The sequence below is a fragment of the Tauraco erythrolophus genome, chromosome 16 (assembly GCF_009769465.1).
Source record: "Tauraco erythrolophus isolate bTauEry1 chromosome 16, bTauEry1.pri, whole genome shotgun sequence".
Lineage (NCBI taxonomy): Eukaryota > Metazoa > Chordata > Aves > Musophagiformes > Musophagidae > Tauraco > Tauraco erythrolophus.
The window spans coordinates 5,170,799-5,191,413 of NC_141480.1; the positions used below are offsets into that span (position 1 = coordinate 5,170,799).

General features: G+C 43.7%; 2 protein-coding genes across 3 annotated transcripts; one reads left to right on the forward strand and one right to left on the reverse strand.

The window, feature by feature from the left end:
- Positions 1 to 1,569: 1,569 nt before the first annotated feature.
- Positions 1,570 to 8,702, forward strand: LOC104371038 (heterogeneous nuclear ribonucleoprotein A/B). Its single transcript, XM_086621700.1, is given in 13 exon segments — positions 1,570 to 1,748; positions 1,751 to 1,805; positions 1,808 to 1,862; positions 4,953 to 4,993; positions 4,996 to 5,120; positions 5,204 to 5,288; positions 5,291 to 5,361; positions 5,776 to 5,818; positions 5,821 to 5,906; positions 7,614 to 7,722; positions 7,813 to 7,969; positions 8,044 to 8,060; positions 8,063 to 8,702. Coding segments are annotated over 13 exon segments (1,038 nt in total). The 5' UTR covers positions 1,570 to 1,601; the 3' UTR covers positions 8,110 to 8,702.
- Positions 8,703 to 10,845: 2,143 nt separating this feature from the next.
- LOC104370487 (5-phosphohydroxy-L-lysine phospho-lyase) lies at positions 10,846 to 19,814 on the reverse strand. Of its 2 annotated transcripts, XM_086621699.1 has the most exons (13): positions 19,756 to 19,814; positions 17,937 to 18,055; positions 16,921 to 17,080; positions 16,148 to 16,222; positions 15,224 to 15,311; positions 15,013 to 15,129; positions 14,709 to 14,791; positions 14,184 to 14,409; positions 13,766 to 13,920; positions 13,192 to 13,281; positions 12,846 to 12,976; positions 12,348 to 12,404; positions 10,846 to 10,908 (listed from the first exon to the last, which is right to left on the reverse strand). In XM_086621699.1, exons 1-12 carry the CDS (start codon positions 19,812 to 19,814, stop codon positions 12,352 to 12,354), a joined length of 1,356 nt encoding a protein of 451 aa, XP_086477825.1. In that variant the 3' UTR covers positions 10,846 to 10,908; positions 12,348 to 12,351. The 2 variants fall into 2 exon arrangements, with proteins under 2 accessions (XP_086477825.1, XP_086477824.1); XM_086621698.1 differs by lacking the exons at positions 10,846 to 10,908; positions 12,348 to 12,404 and having other exon boundaries at positions 12,734 to 12,976.
- Positions 19,815 to 20,615: the final 801 nt, after the last annotated feature.

Consider the following 20,615-nt stretch of genomic DNA (forward strand, 5'->3'; position numbering starts at 1 on the left):
TTACAAAACCAAACCTAATGCCTCCTGTTTTACCAAGTTCCTGCTGCAGAAGACGTATCCTGTAGAGGATAAAAAGAAGTGCACTAAAAGCAGTTCACTGGAGGACAGCCTGGATTCTAGACGAGATCACTTAACAACAAAACGTATCACCACAATTTATTTTTATTCACAAGTAGGTATGTGCACTCTTTCTGAATTGTAATAGCAGACGAAAACACGCAAGTTGAGCCAGAGGAGATATTTTACAGAGGGTGGAGCAAGCAATTAATAATGTATGCATTCATTACTACACAAAGTTAGGTAGTAATTGTCATTTTTTTTTCTAAGATGTGGCAGTAAGCTTCAGCTGTCTATCCAAAAGCCAGACTCGTCCCTTTGACAAGTGGGACATTACGGATAGCATACCATACAAGAATTCACAGTATGGTTACAAGGAGCGGTAGTTTTCTGCACTTTCCACACAACTTTTGTCAACAAGGTTGACATATCCTTGGGCAAAAGGAATTAAGGCCTAAGCGCATGCTCAGGGCTCCAGTTCCCGGAGTTATGCAATATCCAAACCTACGTTTCCATTAAAACAACAAATTCTGGCCCTCTCGGTTGCAAAACCAGCAGAGCTGGAAACATTAAATAAACCTCTCGTACTGGAGTGACTGACTCAGCGCACACACCACACCTTCAGCTAAACCAGCGCAACGCTGTCAGCAAACGCTGCGCTCCAGCCACAGGCATGTTTCCACAGCTTCACGGCGCGGGCCCCCGGGCCCCGCCGCCCAGAGCGGCGGGAAACGCTCTTCGCGGTGCGGGTCGCGCCGTGACCGGACAACGGGGGAGCGTCAGCAGAGCCGACCAACCGCGGGGCTGGTTCCCTCCTCACCATGCTTCTGACGCCGTGAGGCGCCTCACGGGGACAGCTAACGTTCGCCGGGGCGGACCCGCGACGAGGCCCGCGGGCCCCGAGGGAGGGCGGCGCTCCCGGAGCACCCCGCGCCTCCCGGCCTGCCCCGCTGATGGCGGCGCGGCGCTCGCCCTCCTCCCGCTGGGGGCGGGCCGGGGCCGCCCCCCAGCAGGCAGAGCCGCCCTCAGCGCGCAGGCGAAAAGCGCCAGCCCCCCGCGCGCCTCCCACCCCTCCCGGCCCAGTCCCGCGGGCCACCGTTCACCTCCCCCCGCGGCAGAGCCAACAGGAACCGCCGAACCGCGTGAGTGACGGGCGGCGGCGACCAACCAGAAGGCTCCTTATTGCTGTGTGGCTGATGCTCCGGTGCTATAAAGGCGCCACGCGTTAGGGCTTCGGGCCGGAGAGTACGTGTCTCGGGGGGAGGAGAAGGTGGCGGTGGGGCCGGTGCGGAGCAGCCGAGCGCCGCGGGGAGGGGTGTCAGCTCCAGCGCCTGGGGGATTTTAATCCGATTCCGGCCGGCCCGGATTTTATCGAGAGCAGGTTTTAAAGTGAGTATGAGTGGGATGGCGGCGGCGGAAGAGGGGGAGGGGCGGGACCGGACCGGATCAGACCGGCCCGGCGCGGGGAGCCGCCTCGCTGACCCGCGGGCCCCCTCCTCTCTGCAGGCGCCTGTCGTCCCTCTCGCCTCTGCGGACGGGGCAGCATGTCCGAAGCGGAGCAGCAGTTGGCGGCCGCCGCCGGCGCCACCCAGAACGGGCACGAAGCGGCCGAGAACGCCGGAGAGCAGCAGGCCGAAACCGGCGGGGCTCCGGCGGCGGCGGGCGCAGCGGCGGCGGCGACGGCAGCAGCGGGAACGGCGGCGGGGCGGGAGCCGGACCTGCGGCGGGAACAGCGGGGACGGCCGCCAGCCAAACGGAGCCGAAGGCGACCAGATCAACGCCAGCAAGAACGAGGAGGACGCGGGGTAAGCGCCATGCCTGCCTCGGCGGGCTGAGGCGGGAGTAGGCCGCGCCCCCCCCCCCCCCCCCCCGCGGGCGCCATGTGCGGCGGCGGAGCGCGGCCGCCAGGCCCCGGCGCGGCCCTTCGGCGGGAGCGGCAGCGGAAGCGAGACGGGCGGCCGGCGCGCCCCGGGCTCCGCTCCGCCCGCGGGGGAGGGCGGCGGGCGGCCCCGCTGCGGAGGGATCGGGCGGGCGGTGAGCCGGCGGCCCTGCAGCACCAGCGCTTCCTTTGTTCTGGAGCTGCCTTTTGTTGGCGCCATGTGGCGGCTGGGGGAGGGGCGGGGAGCGGGTTTGTTGCCTTCTCACGCTGTAAAATGGAAGGGGGTTTACTTCGGCTCGCTTCGCATCCCGCGTTTTCCTCATCCTTTGCCTTTTTAACGAAAGGAGGGGAGGGAAGGAGTTGTTTTCTGTCGGGGGATGGGTCGGTTCAAACTTTCTGAGGATTCCATGACCGATCGCCGTCGGCGTACATGCGAGCGTGTTTTGTGTAACGCATAGGAGAAAAATAATCCCGGCTTTGGGAGCTAGTCGGGGTAAGCTAAGTGTTTTTGGAGAGAGTAAAGGGAGAATAGCAAGATTAAGGTGATGTGCTGTGTGTTTAAGCCAGTAAGAGCGATTTTGGTGTACTTCTTTGCAGCATTGTCAGAAAACAGCTTATTGATCACGAGCGATTTCTGGAGGAGTCCGTATAGTTTTGCTGTATTTTGGTAGTGGCATCCTTGTGTACAAAACAGTAATTTCGTTCCTATTGTAGTTGATCTGTTTATGAATTTTCAAGTCTGTGCTTGACTTGAAAATTACTTGCATGTTTCCAAGAGGGTCTTTGTTATTCAGACCACCCCATGTATTTTTGGAACTCCCTTTGTTATCCTTGAGCCCTGGACCAGAGGGTCAGATCCCTCAGATTGAACAGAGCTGAAGCCACAGTAATGTAGTAAATACTGGCTTCAAGGGAAGGAATAAGACTTGCACAAGTTTCCCATAAGCTAGGGCCGGATGTACCTTTTGCAGACACGAGAAGGATTAAGAACCAGGCCTTTTAGCTGTGTGCGAATTTTCTTTTTACTCTTTTATTATTCTGCTCTGAAAAGTGAGTGTCTCCTATTCTCACATAGGAGGTGACAAGTTTCAACTGCAAGTCTGTGTGAAATGAAACTTCTAAGAGAAGCAGTTATTTAGAGGAGTTGACCTATGTGGAAAATTTAGCACAGTACTAAAACAAGAGCTGTCCAAGGCAGAGTTCAGGATGCTGACATGATAGTATTTGTTAAGAGCTGAAACATGCTTTGGTTTAGCTGCACTGATACACTCGAGAGGAAAAAGAGGCTGCATTCTAAGAGTGCAGTTGTACAGCTTGTGTGGCCTCTGAAGGCAAAGCTAAATACTAAGAATTTGGTCTTAATTTCAAAGGCTCTGTATTGTTTTACTTACCTATATGTAGGTATCAATCATCCCAATTACAGAACAAAGGACAGTAATTACAAAGTGTAATATTTACTGCTGTGGTAAGAGGTGAATTTAGCATGTAGCAATATCTATGTGTGCACCACAGCCCATCTTGGTGGCATAAAGCAGCTAAAGCTGCCGGCATACAAATTCCTGTCATCCTCCAACCACTGAATTTCCCTTGATCGTTCTCTAAGTGTAGTCAGTGATGACAGGGTGTGCTATGGAAAACCACCATCAGTGTACAGGTTATAGCAGTCGTGCTTGTCAGTAAGCTGTCGTGATGAGAAGGAATCCATCACGCTACTTTTCTTTTACCTGTTATTGAAAGGCTCAGTAAACTTTATAAAGCTCTATTGTAATGGCTGCAAGAAACACAGACTTTACATGGAACCTGTGCATCATGCTGCACTTCAGTTAAGAGTGCACAGCTTCATCTTCTGAAAAAAAAGAGTTTAGCCTACAAAGGATATGGTTTCATCTGGTTTAAGGAAAAAAATATAGCACCTACAGCTTTTTTCCTCATGTTGCCTTTTGAACGTAAATGGATACTAGTTTTAGCAACTCAAAGCTACACATAAACAAAAAGCCAATTTTATTTAAACATAGTCTAGTTTCTAAAGTGCTGCTAGCTTCTAATGCCAAATCTAGGTTGCCTCTAAACAAAGTAATGACAACTTAAACTGCTTTAGCCTATAGTTGGATAAAAAAGCTCAAATGCTTTTAAAAGCTGAGTTTGTTACCTTGGAAACGCTGAAAATAGAAAATACAGCCATGTTATTAGTGTTTTCATTTGAAATGAGGCTTTTGAAAAGTGCCTTATTGACTGACCTAAGTTTTGTTTATTAACTTCACTTCTGTATTGTGGTTCACTAGTGTTTAGTTCTTTGAGATGCTTCAGAGGATATTTTGTGGGGGAAAATGGATGAGGAAATACTATATTGGCCTTTCATGAAACTAAAGACTAACAGTGGAGATATTCCTGTAATACTGATGAAGATAGAACTGGATTCAGTAACTAAGCAGGAAGAAGTGTACAACATAGTAGTTAAGGAAGGTCCAAAGTCCTGTCTGTTGTATGCGACTGTTCTTGGAGGTCATAGATACCTGGTTTAAATTTTGCAGATTGTTTTTAGGACTACAGTTTTTACAGCCATTTGTCCAAATCCTAAAAGAGCTCAAATATTTTGCTTTTGATGCCTTATTCTATCCTGAATGCTTTCAAAGTGGTAGGAATGATCCTAGGATCTTTCTGAAAACTGAGTTGGCAGTACTTGATATGGATACTGCTTTGTTGCAAATAACAGAATACTGTTGAAAGAACATAAGTTACTGGTGAGGAATGTTTTAGGCAATTTTTACTGCCTTACAGCCTGTAGTAAGCTTCAGGGTACATTGTGCCACTCCCTCAAAAAGAGGGGGGGAACTCACCCTTGCGCACACCTGTAGTATCACTAGCTCTTGACAAGATGCACAAGTGTTTGACTTTTAACAGTTGGTCCTGTTTCTGACAATGCTGCTGAGGTGTGTACCACTGTGAGCATCTTGTGCATGTGCTTTTTTGTAGTACTTCCTGAATCTAAATAACTCTCATCTCTTTGAAATTTCAGGAAGATGTTCGTTGGCGGCCTCAGTTGGGATACAAGCAAAAAAACTTGAAAGATTACTTCACCAAATTTGGTGAGGTAACCGACTGTACGATAAAGATGGACCCTAACACAGGAAGATCCAGAGGTTTTGGATTTATTCTCTTCAAAGAACCTGGGAGTGTTGAAAAGGTGAATTTAAGCTTCATATTTCAGATTGTTTACTTCTAGGGGAAACTCCTCAGCTTGAGTTAACCTTATTGAACATTTTTCAGGTTCTGGAACAGAAAGAACACAGACTAGATGGACGACTAATTGACCCCAAGAAGGCCATGGCAATGAAGAAGGATCCAGTGAAGAAATATTTGTTGGCGGACTAAATCCAGAAGCCACAGAAGAGAAAATCAGGGAATACTTTGGAGAGTTTGGAGAGGTGTGTAATGTTATCTTAGTAAACATTAAAACGTATAGTCTCTGGTTGCTCTTTAGTAGTTTACTAATAATTTGCAACTTGCAAATTAATTTAACTTCAGATATATCAAGCCTTTTGTAACTGATTCAGAGGTTTCCCATCTTGAGAGCAAGGGAGGCACATACTGCTCTAGATCCTTCCATTGCTAGTTAAATACCCTGGCTTCAACTCAAACTATTTTATCTGATGTTAAAATTGTTTTTGAGTTGTGAAATTGAAACCTCTGGTCTGAAAGCCAAAGTTAGTATAGAAACAATATTTCAAATTTGGTTATGCATTGATAGGAAACTTACTTTCTGTTTTACTATCCTAAATGCCATGTACTTAACTGTTCCGCTAAAATACAAGTCTGAAAATAGTATTTCATGTCTTCAGATTGAAGCAATTGAACTTCCAATGGATCCAAAGACCAACAAAAGAAGGGGTTTGTGTTCATCACTTTCAAGGAAGAGGATCCAGTGAAGAAGGTTTTGGAGAAGAAATTCCATAACGTCAGTGGAAGCAAGGTAGAAACTTTGACTTGTAAATTTTTGTCCAAGTTATTAAGTATAATGCACCTACATCTGTTATCTGAAAAGGACTTTGTAGACCTCTGATTTCAAGGTACCCAAATTACAATAAGGACAGCTTGCAATTTACCAGCCTTTTTTTTGCCACAAGTTCAGTTGTAGAGGCTACTAAAGTTCTTTCTTTACCAATACTTGTGGCTTTAATACTTGACATGTTCTAGAGGCTTTGTGTGTAAAGCATCTAATTACGTTCATTAAATACACATGAAAAACTGGCTTATTTATCTGTCAGTCTAGCAATATAAGCCATTTCAACAGATACATACCTATATTTCAGCACAGAGCACTTGCATAAATTCAAGGCTTACAGACACTAACTTTGTAAGCATCTGGCTGAAACTGGCCCTGTCTGACATGGCGACAGCTTTTGGTATCTTCTCTCAAACTCACCCTGCAGCGCTCCCTGCTACCAAAACCTTGTCATATAAATCCAATAAAAGATCCAGAGATTAAATATACGCTTATGGCATCTTGCACCTGGTCAGCTGGTTATGTGAACTACAATAAAAGTGGTGTGAGATACTCTGAACAGCTGATAGTGTTCATCTATGGGAATAGCTAATTGGGGTTCATGTGCTAAGCTAATGAGAAGAGGACTGGAGGCAAATGATGTGTGCTGACTGGAGGTGTCCCTCTTCCCTTACTCCATGGCCAGTGCTGGCCATAAGCTAACTCCAGAGCCCTGTTACATCTGGTCGTACTGTCTGACACAGTGACTTAGATTGCACTTAGTTGGACTGGTCTTGACATACCACAGAAAAACTTTGGCAAACCTAATGTATTGGGAGTTACAAGACACTATAGTTAGCAATAAAGTTTGTTTTCAGGAAAGATGAATGCTTATGTGCAAAGGGAGCTGAGAAATCCTATCTTTGTATTGTAAATATGGCTTGTTCCTGTATCACAGTGATAATAAAAAGCAGGTTACCTTAAAGCTCCTGTGTGAAGAATTCCAAGCCAGGCTTGCTCAGGTGCTGCTATCACAGGGAGCTCTGCTTTCACAGCAGCAGTAGCTTTCATCTCAGACTGTGCACAGATGCAGGAACTCGGAGGCTGGCTGACAGCTTGAACTGCACTGCAGCTTGGGAACCTGTCTTGAAAATGTCAATTCTGGTTGTTTTTTGCTGTTAGTATTTGATAAGTGATGATTTTGAGTGTTGGTAAGCATACTTTACAGTCAGATGCTCAGTGTATAGGGTGTACAAAGGCTGACAGGAATACTTGTTCTGGTGCATTTTTTGGAGCCTTGTTTATTCCGTGCAGCTTAGGTGAAGTGGTCCAATAGCAACAGCCTTGTCTTGAAGGCTGTGCCAGGATAGAGGGTAGCCTCGTGGCTCCTACAGGAGCAGTGGCTGTGCTGAGGTGGCCTCAGCACCTCTTCCATGGGAGAGATCATGGTAGGGACTAGGCAGTATGAAACACTCAAAGCGGTGGCCTGCTCTAAACGACCAACAGTGACTTACCTTTGCCCAGGGGGCACAAGAAACCAAATGCTTCTGGATATGCATTAGTCCTGGTCACATGAGGGAACGCAGCATGTGTACCTCCTTTGCCTCTGGAGTAACCTCTGGTTTTCCTAAGCGGGTAGGCTGGGTGCTGCTGCTACAAGACAGTATACACACTCTCCTTGTTTTTTATTTTCAGTGCGAGATTAAGGTAGCACAGCCAAAAGAAGTATACCAGCAGCAACAGTTCAGTAGTGGCGGAGGAAGAGGTAGCTATGGAGGAAGAGGCAGAGGTGGAAGAGGCGGCGGTAAGTACTACCCCACTACTTTAGTATGGACACATTCTAAATAAGTTGTGTACTAAAATGGGATTTTGTGGATGGTTTTCCCTTCTATAGCTCAAAGTCAAAATTGGAATCAAGGTTATGGCAATTACTGGAACCAGGGTTATGGGAATCAAGGATACGGCTATCAGCAAGGTTATGGTGGCTATGGAGGCTATGATTATTCAGGATATGGGTATTATGGATATGGACCAGGCTATGATTACAGTAAGTAAAGAGAACTGTATTGGGTATAAGCAAGCGTAACTAATTAGCAGTTTAATGCATTTGTTTTCTTGTTCATAGGTCAAGTGCAAATTATGGGAAACACCAAGACGTGGTGGTCATCAGAATAACTACAAGCCATATTGATCAAACTTATTCAGGTATGCAGTGGCATGGTCTCTTTTGGAAAATGACTGCATAGGTTTTGTATACAATGCTGTAGATGGATATTTCAGTTCTGTACCAAATTTAACTTTACAATAAATTTCTATGGCCTGTTAAATGTGCATCTTACTTGGAAGAGCTCCCTGGAGATGTTTTACATGTTTAATACTTACAGATAACTAGTTGTGTAGACAGTGTGGTGTGTAAATTTCAGCTTTGCTGAAGATATTAATTAATGATTTTATTAATAGGTTAAACTGAAACTGATTTTGAGGGTCTGCTTAAAGCTGCAGCTCTACATCTAGGGACTGCCTCTTGGAGTTAACTATGGACTCTGCATTACTCCAGTTGTACAGAATGAGATGCATCTTAGGGAACCAGTGTCACTTTCCACCTTTTTATTTTGTATTGTTTTTGTGTCATACATTTCCTGTAATGGAAGTGTTAATTTTACTGTACTTTTTGGTACCTTTTGGAATCTAATGTATTGTAAGGTATTTTACATGTGTTCTGATTCACCATGACATGGATATTGAAGCTATCCTAGCTTTTGAAATAAAAAAGGCGTAATCTAGTGTCTTGTGCCATTCTTCAGCTTATGTATTAGTAAAACGCCAGTATACTGTTCCCAGAAATTAGTTCATGGCAGTACCTTGATAGATGAAGAGTTGTGATAAAATGTTTTTGATCTTTAAAACTAGAAGGCTCTGTTGGTAGTTGTGCTCACTTGCAGTTAAGTGGCAGCTGGAAACTCCAGTCACTTCTGCCTGGATGTTATGGAGGAGGACTCAGGTGGAAGGCCCCAGCTGCTGTGGAGGCTGTGCTGGTGGCTCATGTTTGTAGGTGAGCACAGAGGCTCGGTGTAACTGTTAGTGTCTGCATTGTAGGGCTCTGCTAGGAGAAGCCAGAGGTTTCAGGTAGGACTTGGGAGTCTGGACAGGTTGCAGGAAGAAGCTAAGAGGTGTGCAAGAAGCCAGCTGCATTTCCTTCATGGTTTCACTGTCTTGAGTCTGAGACTTCTCTAACTTCTTCGTAGTATATATACCTGCCTTAAAGGACAGGTTAGAGATTAAACTACCAATGCAAAGTCTGAATTTTTGCAGCCTTTGGTGTACCAAAAAGGCTAAAGAACTTCCACTAAAGTTGTGGGAGGAAAAATGACAAAACATCTCTTCTCTAGAGATGAGTGACCAGCTAGAGATACACTCTCCTTTTCTGACTAGTTTACTGCTATTTTAAGGCAATAACTATCATGTGATTTGCCTGTCTTGTGGCTGAATAGTCCCAGTCTCAGATTTATAAATAAATAGCAAATGCTGCTGCACAAAGTAAACTTCTAATCTTTGTTGCAGTAATCAATTTGTTTCTTAATTTTAAAGTTAAAATATGACAATTTTTTCTTGTCATAAATTCTGTTTGAACAAATGGGAACCAGAAGTGGAATCAAAGTCAGTAACTAAGACATAAACAGATGTTACTACTGACCTTTTCAGTTTTTTAACAAGGGATGCAGCTGTGCCTGCAGGGATTATATATGCTGCTCCCTGCTGGCTCTCCTTGAAAAGAAAAACTTGCTGTAAAGTTAAAAGTCTGTAAGACTTTATTGGGGTTAAGTGGAAATCTTGAGTATAAAAAATGATGAATCATTTTAAATCTGATAGTTGTCAACTTTACAGCTGGTGTATGTAACCTAATGCCTGACTTGCAAATAAAAAATCGCAGACCACTGAAACAAATGAGTACAGTATTTAAAAGTATTACTGTCTCAAGATTTAAAATTGAAATGCTTTACTCTTTTTGCATCCTTTTACTTGTTTTCTTACAGAGTAAGGGATAGTGGACTGTTTTTCTAGCAAACAGCTCGCCCTCCAGCAGAGAATTTGCATAGTATCAGGACCATGCTGCTGCAGTACTTCTGGCTAGTGTATTAGCAGTAGTTTGTCAGCTGGCTGTTATGTTGGTGTTTTTTTTGGAAGTAGGTTCTCAGGTTCCTTGACAGGTGATGTGGCCTTGAGCAGAAATTGAGGATACTGGTGCTTAAATGCAGAGCTGGCTTTCTGTTTCTTTTTGTGTGGAAAGCATGTGATACAAAGAACGTGGCCTGGTGAAAGCGAGGGCTTGTACACAAGGTGTTTGCTTATGGCTGTAGTATGCTCTTAATTTACTAATCCTACTTGGATGTTTCTTGAGGACAGAATATTTCTTAAGAACTGTTTTGGGAGCTAAGGCCCTCAGCTGTCTGTTCCTCATGCATTTGATGTTATGAATTTGGGACTGAAGTTTTTTTACTTAATTTGGTCACTGAGACTGTTTTATATAGTGCTACTAGGGACCTTGTTATGAAACTGACTACTGAAACTGGTCAGAGGAGCCTGCGAAGGACTGAGTGTACTGGCAGCTAGAATGGTGTTTGCATATGAAGCAGCAGATACAAAAAAAAAGAGAACCCATTGGCTCATCTTGGTTTTTCCAAAAAGTCATAACCTGAAAGAGCATGGATTTAGAAAATGTAGTTTATAGTAGCTACTAGAAATGTATTCCTTTATAATCAGGTTTAGGTACGCTGTTTTAAATAAAAACCAATTCCACACTTCTGCCAGATTTGAAACACGCTCTTGTAAAATTTATTTCTCCTAAAGCTTTTACTAATAACAATATAACTGAAAATAACAAAATCAGAGGTAACTTATCTAGTCTAAGACATGCTAGGATGAGACTAAATGTGCATTATTATAGTAGAATAATGTTTCTTAGTAGTAGATCTTGAACATTGTTTGAAACCTATGGAAAGAAAATAATGTTATGGTTTTTTGTAAAAGCATCATTAAAAGGAGTCTACTTCATTGCCTCATTTTCGCTTACATTATATGTAAGTGTCATACTAGTACTGTACTTAGTAAGAGGCTTTTGCATTCTTTGTTTCCTGTAGAAAATAAAGGCATTTTTCTTGCTTAGTTTAGATTGCAGACAAGCACATTAAGTCATTAGGCCTCTAAGTTAAACTGGCACTGTTGAGTAATTTTCTGTTCTCAAGAATAAGTAGTACAAATAGCTGTATGTCTTTCCATTAACTTGTTAAATAAAATATTAACACATTGTTCTTGTGCGTGCTATACTAATGTTGCACTGAACTAAAAGCATGTTTCTCCTTAGCTCAGGGCCATAGCACTGTGAATGTGGTATGGTGGTTGAGGCCACCAAAGATTATGTTGATTACAGTGATTACATTGGGTACATTCCTATCCAGGTACCCAGTTTTAGTGGACGCTTGGTTAAAAAAACTTGGTTGTCTTTTTAGTGAAGAGTAGGTTAAAGTACCAAGGGTACCAAAGGGTGGTGGTGTTGAGGAACTGTAAGTATTCACTGTGCTCACGAATGTGTCAAAATTGAGTTGCAGCTAGATGTTCTCTGTAAGCAAGCTGCAGGGGGACCTCAGCAGACAGAAAGATTTACAAGGCTTGGAAGACTTAACAGGACTCGGTCTCACTAATGCCCTTATCCTGAGTATAGGGGTAAATCGATGCTTAAGCATGAGGTAACAGCTGTGAACCACAAATGATCCTATGAAGTAGTAAAAAGTGCTCAGGAGAACAGAAGGCAATACTATTTCAAAGTCAAATGTTAAGTGAAGCAGGAGCTAGAGTAGTAAAAGTACTGTTTATAGCTCTTCATAAAGCTGTTAGTGTAAGTGGAGGTTCCCAAATTGTGGCATGCAGAATGTGCAGTGCTCCTGCCCTTAAGGGCAGTTACAGGGAGACTTGCTGAGAGTGGTTACGCAGCTGACTAACTAGACACTGTATGTAGCTGCAACAGCTTCTGTCTGGAGACTTAAGGCTCTGAGCACCTAACATAAAAGCTATGTTTTTTGTCTTGATGTGCCTGTCTCTTGCATGCCAAGGGTTAAACCTGGTCACTTGTAAAGCTTCCCAGACAAGTATAGCATGCTCTAGTGGTAGGCATTTCTGGGACATGTTGGACCTAGCTTGCAAACTGCAGACAGTGTTACTAGAAGTGTCAGACTGATAGAAGGTAGCTATAAATGCTGGATGTATGCAGGTCTGGTCCATGCTTCTAGACTGCCAGAAATTCCTTAAAACTAATTGCAAGTGAAAGCATCTCTTAGGAAACTTGGTCCTTCTCTACTGCCAGTGACAATGCTTGTGAAGTTATGTTTAGGAGCCTTGGCTTTTAAATAGTAAAAGGTGAATTCAGATAAATACCTGTTCAGGTAGAACAAGTGGATGTTTTCTGGTGGTTCAGACATTCTTTTTCCATATCTGGAGGAGAATAATCAATAATTTAGTAAACTCAGGACTTTGAGACAAGATTTTGGACTAATTTGATTAATAGTATGCAGAAGTTGTATAAAAAGCTAAGTGGCAAATGCTTGCAGATGAGGGCTTTCAAGAATGGAACTGGGACAGCTTTTACCAGTTGCCCTTGTTCAGATAGGTAAACACTTCAACCTCTACCAAAGCAAAGCTATTTTAAAAGGCATATACATCTGTGGAGTAAATAGTTCCATTAAAGAAGTTTAAAACAGAGTAACTTATAAGTGAAGACTAAACTTGCATTGACTAAGACTAATTTTCGTATGGCTCAGCATCTACCATCTTGGCTCTATTTTAGCACTTCTGAAAAGCAGGCTCAGGCACTCCGCACTGACTTTATGGCAGTCCAGCAGCAACCCTCTGTATGGTAGTTTTGATCTGTGCTACCTGTTAGTAGCTTGTCAATTGTGTCCACCACAAATTTTGCATCCTCCATACTGAAGCACATTGGGGGCTTGAATTTAAGCACATTCCTTCCTGGCCCATCTGTACTCAGTAGAATATATTCCTCCTTAAGTCTGGAAAGAGCAATAACAAAGAATTACATTTACCTTTGCATGTAGTTAAAAACTTTTAACATCAGCACGCAGGCTGTCCAGACAATACCTTTCTGCACTGACTGGTTTCTGTTCCTGCCAGTTGGCTATATTTTAACCACTATTGAGTGGCAAGGTTACTTTGTAATTGTCTGCTTGCCTTGCACATTGAGGAACTACACCATTGTCCCTTGTACCTTGTTATTAGATACTCTGCCTCTGCTGTGGCTGGGGTCCTCTCTGCTTGATCCTTGACTAAGTCCACTCCAATGAATAAGCCAGAACCCCTTTAAAAGAAAAAAAAAAAGGTCAATCTGTGTCAGAGGGAGGAACTGTAAGCGAATTATAAAAATTGAGAAAGGCTTTTGTGAGACCAAACCTTTACTGCATGAGAATTACCTGATGTTTGGCTAGTGTTAGAAAAGGTGTTGCTGTTTTGAAAAATATAGTAATACAGTACAGACTTTTATCTGGCATAACAGGACATGATGTTAAACATATTTTCCATCCAGCTCCTTAATTCTGTTCTTTGTGCACTTGAAGTTGAGTTCCTTTAGCAACTAATAAATTAATAAAGCAGTACTGGCTGGAGTGGCCAAGTGTATAGACTTTTGATGAGCTCAAGTTTGTAATGTAAAGTACAGCAGGCTGTTCATTTTTGCTGAGAACACAGATTTGATTAATTTCTTAAAACCACATCAGTTTGAGTTGTCCATGACTGACTGAACCAAACAAAAAGCAGCTCAACATGTAAACATAGGGCACTGATACCTGACATCACCAATGATGGGGTGCTTGGTTTTCTGTTCCTTGAGTAGCTTCATCAAGGAGTTGCCTACTTCTGTGGCATGAGCCTGAAGGTGTTCCTTCTCAATGACATCTAACACAGCTAATCCAATTGCACATGAAACAGGGTTTCCTCCAAACTGAGTTCAGGAAAGGAACATGCGTAGCCATGGAAAGGGAAGAAAGATGCAATCATGGCATTGAAAGTGTAGCCTCGGTGATGTAATGAGCATACTGCCATTTAGATCAGCTGGAGCCAGTAAATAGAAAGCTACATACCAGAAAGATAAAAATATAAACAGTAAAACTGTGTGATGATAAAGATTAATAAAAACACTGCATGATCATGTCTTTAATACTTAGACTCCTGTAGAGAAGGAGAGTTTGGACAACTTTTACTTACTGTATTAAAATACTCTACTCCTGTGGCTGCAAATGCTCCTGCAATTTCTTTTGTTGTTGCTACGCAGGCAAGAGGATGCCCATTTCCTATTGGTTTCCCCATAGTCACAATATCGGGTATAAAATCTTCTCCCTGAAGCTGGAATGCCCAGAAGTGCTTGCCAACCCTGCCAAAGCCAACTTGAATTTCATCAGCAATAAATACACCTCCTGCCTTGTGCAAGTGCCTGTAACATAACAGATGTTATTGTCTCTTAAGAGGAAAGAGAACATAATATTTACTGTTTAAGAACATGCAGAAAGCATTACTTAGCAAACTTCCAGGAAACAAACTTGTACAGGCTTATGTTCTGTATCATGTTTAAAAACAGGTCTTGGCCCATACAGAGTTTACATTCTAACATGAAGGTGGAGGCCATTTCCTGCCTATCAAGCTACATGCTACAGCAGGCAGAGAAATTCTCTATCATCTATATTTAGCAAGTATGTTAAATTTAAAAAGTTAAGATAATGAATGACCACTTACTCTGCAACCTTCTGAAAATAGCCTGCTGGTGGAATGATTTGACCACCCACGCTTGGCAGAGATTCAACAAAAAACGCAGCAATCTGAAACATAATGTAGCATGTAATGGTTTGGACACAATACATAAAGTTGTGGACATGGTGTTAACTGTGAGCAAGCTCTTTGTCATCAGGTGGCTCTTCCATGATTATGTGATCTTTTCTTTTTGACAAGTCCATAGGACGTAGCTCACAGTAATCCTGAATGGCACTGAAGGTCAGCCATTTCTAAGGCAAGACAAACAGTTTAGGAAAAAACTTTTTACCTTTCTGCCTCTCTCATGTGCTTGCTCAATAATTTTTTTCACTTCATTAGCATAGGCTGTTGCTGAATCTTCATGGTCTTCTCTGTAAAGTCCTCTGTATGTGTCTGGAACAGGAGCCTACGCAAAGGAACAGTTTCCTATATTCAGTATATTATAAATAAGACTTGATTAAATTTACAAGTAGTCAATAGTTATAGGCTGAAGTACATACCACGTGGACCCATTCCTTTTGTCCTTCTAGATTTCTGAATTTATATGGGCTTATGTCAATCAGGGATGTCAGATGTCCGTGGTAAGCACTTAAAAAACAATTAGCAGAACTAAACAGTAATGTCCTGAGCACCAAGATTTCTTTAGGATTAGCATTACTCATAGCGAAAGAGTAGCTAGCTCTGTCATCTTGTGGGAATACAGTCACATTTAAACTGAGAAAAGCTCTGAGATTTCTATTAATCAGCTTAGTAGTATTTGGAATTTTTTGCATATCTGCATATAGGGGATGCAGCGGGACAGTACTCCTTGTCACTGGTTTGCCAGGGCAGTGACAGGAATCACAGCAGTGAAAGTCATGAGCAGTATTACAAGATTGCAGAACAGCTGGAAGGGACGTGTCTGACCTACTTCTGAATATCCTCCAGAGATGGAATTTCCAGTCTCTCTAGGCATCCCATTCTAATATTTTACTTCATGGTAAAAGAGTTTCTCCCTATGTCTCATCAGAATTCCTCAGGTTTCAACTTATGTCCATTGTCTTTTTTTCCTGTCACCATACATCTTAAGGCCTGGCTCCATGTTTTCTGCTCCTTCCCATGAGACAGTTGTAGTTACTGTAAGATCTCCCTCTAGCTGTCTCTTACAGCTGAACAAATCCCAATTTTCCAAATCTCTTATGGATCCCTACCCATGGTGGCAGGCCACTGCTGGCCTCTTCCAGTATGTTGATGTCTGTTAGGTACTGGAGAGCCCAACCTGGACACCGTTCTTTGGGCTGGTCTCACAAATACTGAACAGAGGGAAAAATTATTTCCCTCAACATCATGGTTACAATCTTTCTACTAGAACAGGTTTTCAGAAACGCTCTGACCAAAACAGAACCTTATACCCCCACAGCAGAGAAAATTGCCAATATACTTACTGGTCTAAAACTATAACGTCTTCATGTTTCGTATACTGTCGTGCCAATCTTAGGGCAAGATCATTAGCTTCAGAGCTACAATTGAAAAACTCGATTAAGTGTTTCATTGGGATGTCCAAGTTTTGAAATTCTCACTCTCTTGCAACGCTGTTTGCGTCTGCAGAGGACAGGCAGAACTCGATGCACGTTACTCACAGAGCCAGTGGTAAACGGCACTTACTAGGTAGGACTGTTCACCAGAACAGAATCTGTCTTAAAAAGCTAGAGTACAGAAACTACTTTGGAAACAGTTATTTTCTGTTTGTTTTTTTGTTTGTTGGTTGTTTGTTTTTTTTGGGGGGTGTTTTGTGGAATTTTTTGAGCTGTAGAGTTTGCTTGGGAACACAACCCCCACCCCAAGCAGAAACATGCAGTTAAATTTAATTTTGATACTAGAAGTAATCCCAGTTCAGAAGACAGGTCAGACCAGAAAGAATACACCAAATACTTAGATTAATGTTTTGTAGTTTAAGGCCTTATAAACAGAATAAAACCCTTCTTAAACAAAGCACTAGTTTATTTTTCCAACAGAGAGCTTGCTAAACATAAACTTCAGAGTCACTGAAGTTCTAAAAAGGACCACAGTTTCTTCACAAAACAAAACCCCAAACCATGTTTTTCACCATCTGGTCATCCACACCAGCTCATGCAGTTGGCTGTTGATAATGAAGTATTTTACTTGTCTGTATATAACTAGTGAAAACACAATACGAATTCTAATATATCTGACTTACCCAGAATTCAAAAAATAAAAGATGCACAACTTCTCAGGTAGCGTTTTTGAAAGTCTTTCTGCATAATCGACCAAGTTGTCATGAAGATAGCGAGAATTTGTATTTAACAGTTGATTTTGGTTATGGGCTGCTTTTACTACATCAGGGTGACAATGTCCAACTGCAAGAGAGCGTGGAGAGGAGTTTGAGAGCTCTTCCGTCTGGCGCAGGGTGCTCATTAACAAACCCATGCTGACTTCACAGAGTGCTGTTAGTACACAACTGTCAGCACTGATAATCGCATTTCATCAGTCGGGTACTAATATTGTCAGTAGAAGACAGTGTTGGTACACTTTAAAAACTTTCACATAAAACTTACTTTCTTTACTCAGAAAGTTTGAAATTTCCTGTTACTATTGTGGCTGAATACTGGAAATTGATGCGCTAAACTAAGTAGCATCTAATTTTGTATTTGGATTTAGACATTTGAATAATTTAGGTAGAGGTTTGGGTATGTGCAAGTAAGCTTTACCATCAAAGATTGGCAATTACAATTACCAATTGCATTTTCAATTTGTTCACATACTTCAAGATTTGATTTCACATACTTCAAGAAAGATTTCAAACACTTTAAGAAAGAAAGAGCTAGTTCATAATATGCAAAGAAGGCACCACACTGAGCAGTGGTCCTGTGACAGTACCCTTAGCAGTAACTTTTACAAACAGAGCAAACTGTCAAGCCATTGTAGTCTTACAGTTAGGGCTTTGTTTGAGCTTTCATGGGAAAAAAAAAAAATCTGTTTCTTTTAGATAAGTATATTTCTAGGAGGACAGAACAGGAAGCAAGTCTGGAAAACACGTTCATGCACACAGAAATTCAAATGTGAACCATAATTTCCCAAACTATGGGCTCAAGAGAGGTTTCTTCCATTTTTCCAACTAAACAAGCCCTTCCCCAGCACAATAGTGGTAAAAGTACGATTGTTCCTTATTTTGCTTAGAAAAACAAGGTATCAAATACATGACTTTTAACTTACCATGAGCAACATTGTTTATGCAGTCAAGGTATTGTCTTCCATTCTCATCATACATGTACTGGCCCTGAGCCTTTACAATCTTCACTGGATCATTAGAAAAAAACAGCTTGCAAGAAGAGCTATGGCAAGCATCAGAAAGCAAAATAAATCTTGGTGAATTCCAAAAGTCCACAGTTTATTCTGCTGGGTAATATTTTCAGTTCAATCAGTTAATTAAGAGAAAGACATTTCCCCAATTTGCTACCGTGTGCTGTCACCCTACTTCTGACCCCTTAAACCAAGCTTGGGATGGGAAAGAGAACAGGCCCTGTGCTCTAACTCAATAGCCAAATTTTATTTCACTTGCAGGGCAAAAAAAAACCACTCCCGAACTGAAAAGTCCTTCTAGGATTAGGAATCTAAGCATAGCACACAGATAGGACTTACCTTTATCGTTTCATCCAGTCTTAACTGCAGTTCCTTACTGTCTGTGCTATCAGCCCTTGAACCTCTGTGATTGTTTTTATTACATTGTTGCTAGATCTTGATTTTCCAGATAACATGGTGCATGTGCTGGTTACGCCCATACAGAGCTCCCCAACCTTAGCTGAAACCTGAGTCACTCTATTTATAAGGCTGCGTCTACTTAAATGTGTTTGTTTTGATCCAATTTTTAAATGAATTGCCAAACAAGTAAAACACATGTCTGGCCTAAGTAGGTGTTGCCCAGAGTTGATGCTGAAGGGCGATGCCAAACTTTCATGCTTCATCTAGTAAGAGATTGCTTCCACAAAATTAACAATAATTTGACCATAAATCCAAAGTCATTGTCAAATGAACAAAAAAAAAAAAGACAATTATAAAAAACTGCTTCACTATCCCTCCCCTATGGAATCCTGTACTTGCTGTGTGAGCTGGCAGTGGAATGGTGAAACAGTCAGGGTTTTGTAAGCTTATCCTGGACTACTCAGCAGATGCCAGAAAGCACTGGCGGAGGCTGGGTCTTTGCTCCGGTGACAGAGCAAAACACAAAAACATTAAACACACCAAATGGTACTCTTCAGGTTTGTGCAATGGCAGAATTCTAATTCCGGCATTTTTCTAATTCCAGCATTTACTTGCAGCCCATCTTCTGGGTTCGTAAAATATTTACAGATAAAAGTAGCCTTGATTTTCAATATGTAAGGTAGAACGTGAAAGCATTCCTACAGTTAAGTACACAGAGAGCGTTCTGCTGCCATTCCTGGCAGCGGTCTCCAGAACTAGGAATTTTTTTAGCTTAGTCCAAGTAAGACAAGTAACTAGAAGTTTGGAAAACGCGTCTTATACTTAATTCTATCAAAACTGGGCAGACATACGTTGCTAATTCTGTCAAGTTTTTGGTGTAACAAAAAGTTTTCCGAAGGACGGGCTGTAACAACCGCTGGGTCAGCCGGCCCGTGCCTGGCAGCGCCGAGCCCCGCCGTCCCGCGGCGGGTCACTTGGGCTGCCGGGCGGCTCAAACCGAGCGCCGCACGGGTTTTGTGCTTCGCTTTCGGAGCCCCTCTCCTTGAGAGCGCCAATTACCGTTAAATGCCTCGGTCAGACCAGGCCGTGCACGCGAACGGCACCGACTTCCCCCGCCATTCTGCTGGTTTAAAGCCTAAAATTCCGACGAGGCAGGGACTGGGTTGCTTTAGCCCCGGAGCGGTGGCGGCGCCCGAGGGCCGGGCCCGGCCCGGCGCAGCCGGAACTCGCCGACGTGCGGGAGGCCGGGCTGCCGCCCCGGCGGGGCGAGACGCGACGCCATGTCAGGCGCCCCGCGGCGGGACAGGCAGCCCGGCGGGACGGCGGCACTTACCCGATGAGCTGCCGCCGCAGGGCCAGGGTCTCCTCCCGGGAGCGCCGCGCCGGCCTCATGGCCGCGCTCGCTGCCTCGGTGCGGCCGGGAGGGGCGGGGCGGGCCGCGCCGCGGCGCCGCCTGCTGCCGGTCGGCGAGCGGTGCCAGCGCCGTGCCGGTGCTCGGTACCCGGTACCGGCGGTCACCGAGCTCACGGCTGCGGGAAAGAGAGCCTTACGCCGCCGGTTAGCAGGAGCTGCCTGTGTGTCTGCTCCAGCAGCACCCAAACCGTGCGCTGCCCGTTATCGCAGAGCCCAGCCGCTCCCGAGGAACACCCAAAACCATAGCTGTAGGCAAGCCCGTTTCCCAGGGAGTGCAGCAGGAACTCACCAGTGCTCTCAGGCTCCTCTGGCTGCCAGGCTGGGCTCTTCCCTTACAGCATCAGGAGCAGCGACTTCATGTCCGAGGTCCCGCAGCACAAACAGGGGGGAGGCTGTATCCGCCGTGGTCCTGCAAGGCTGCTGGCAGCTCCTGTGGGAACTGTACCCGGCGGTGTCACACCACGGGAGGTGGCACACAGCCCCAGATCCTGCTCAGTTACCAGGCACCTCAGCAGCAATAACAAACATCTTGCTGAGGGCTTTTCAGGATCATTATTACAGCTATATGGCAACAGTCTCTCTTTTGAAATACTTACACATCGAGGAAGTTTCTTCTACAGTTGAAAACAATTTGAAATCGTAGCCTAGGTGTTACAACTGTATTAATTGCTCAAGGCACACTTAGCTCTTTAAGCGAAAGTAAAACCAAACATTGATATTGTTGCACTCTTGTGTTTGGTCAGTGACAGGCAGACCTGACTGACTACTTAAGAGCCAATT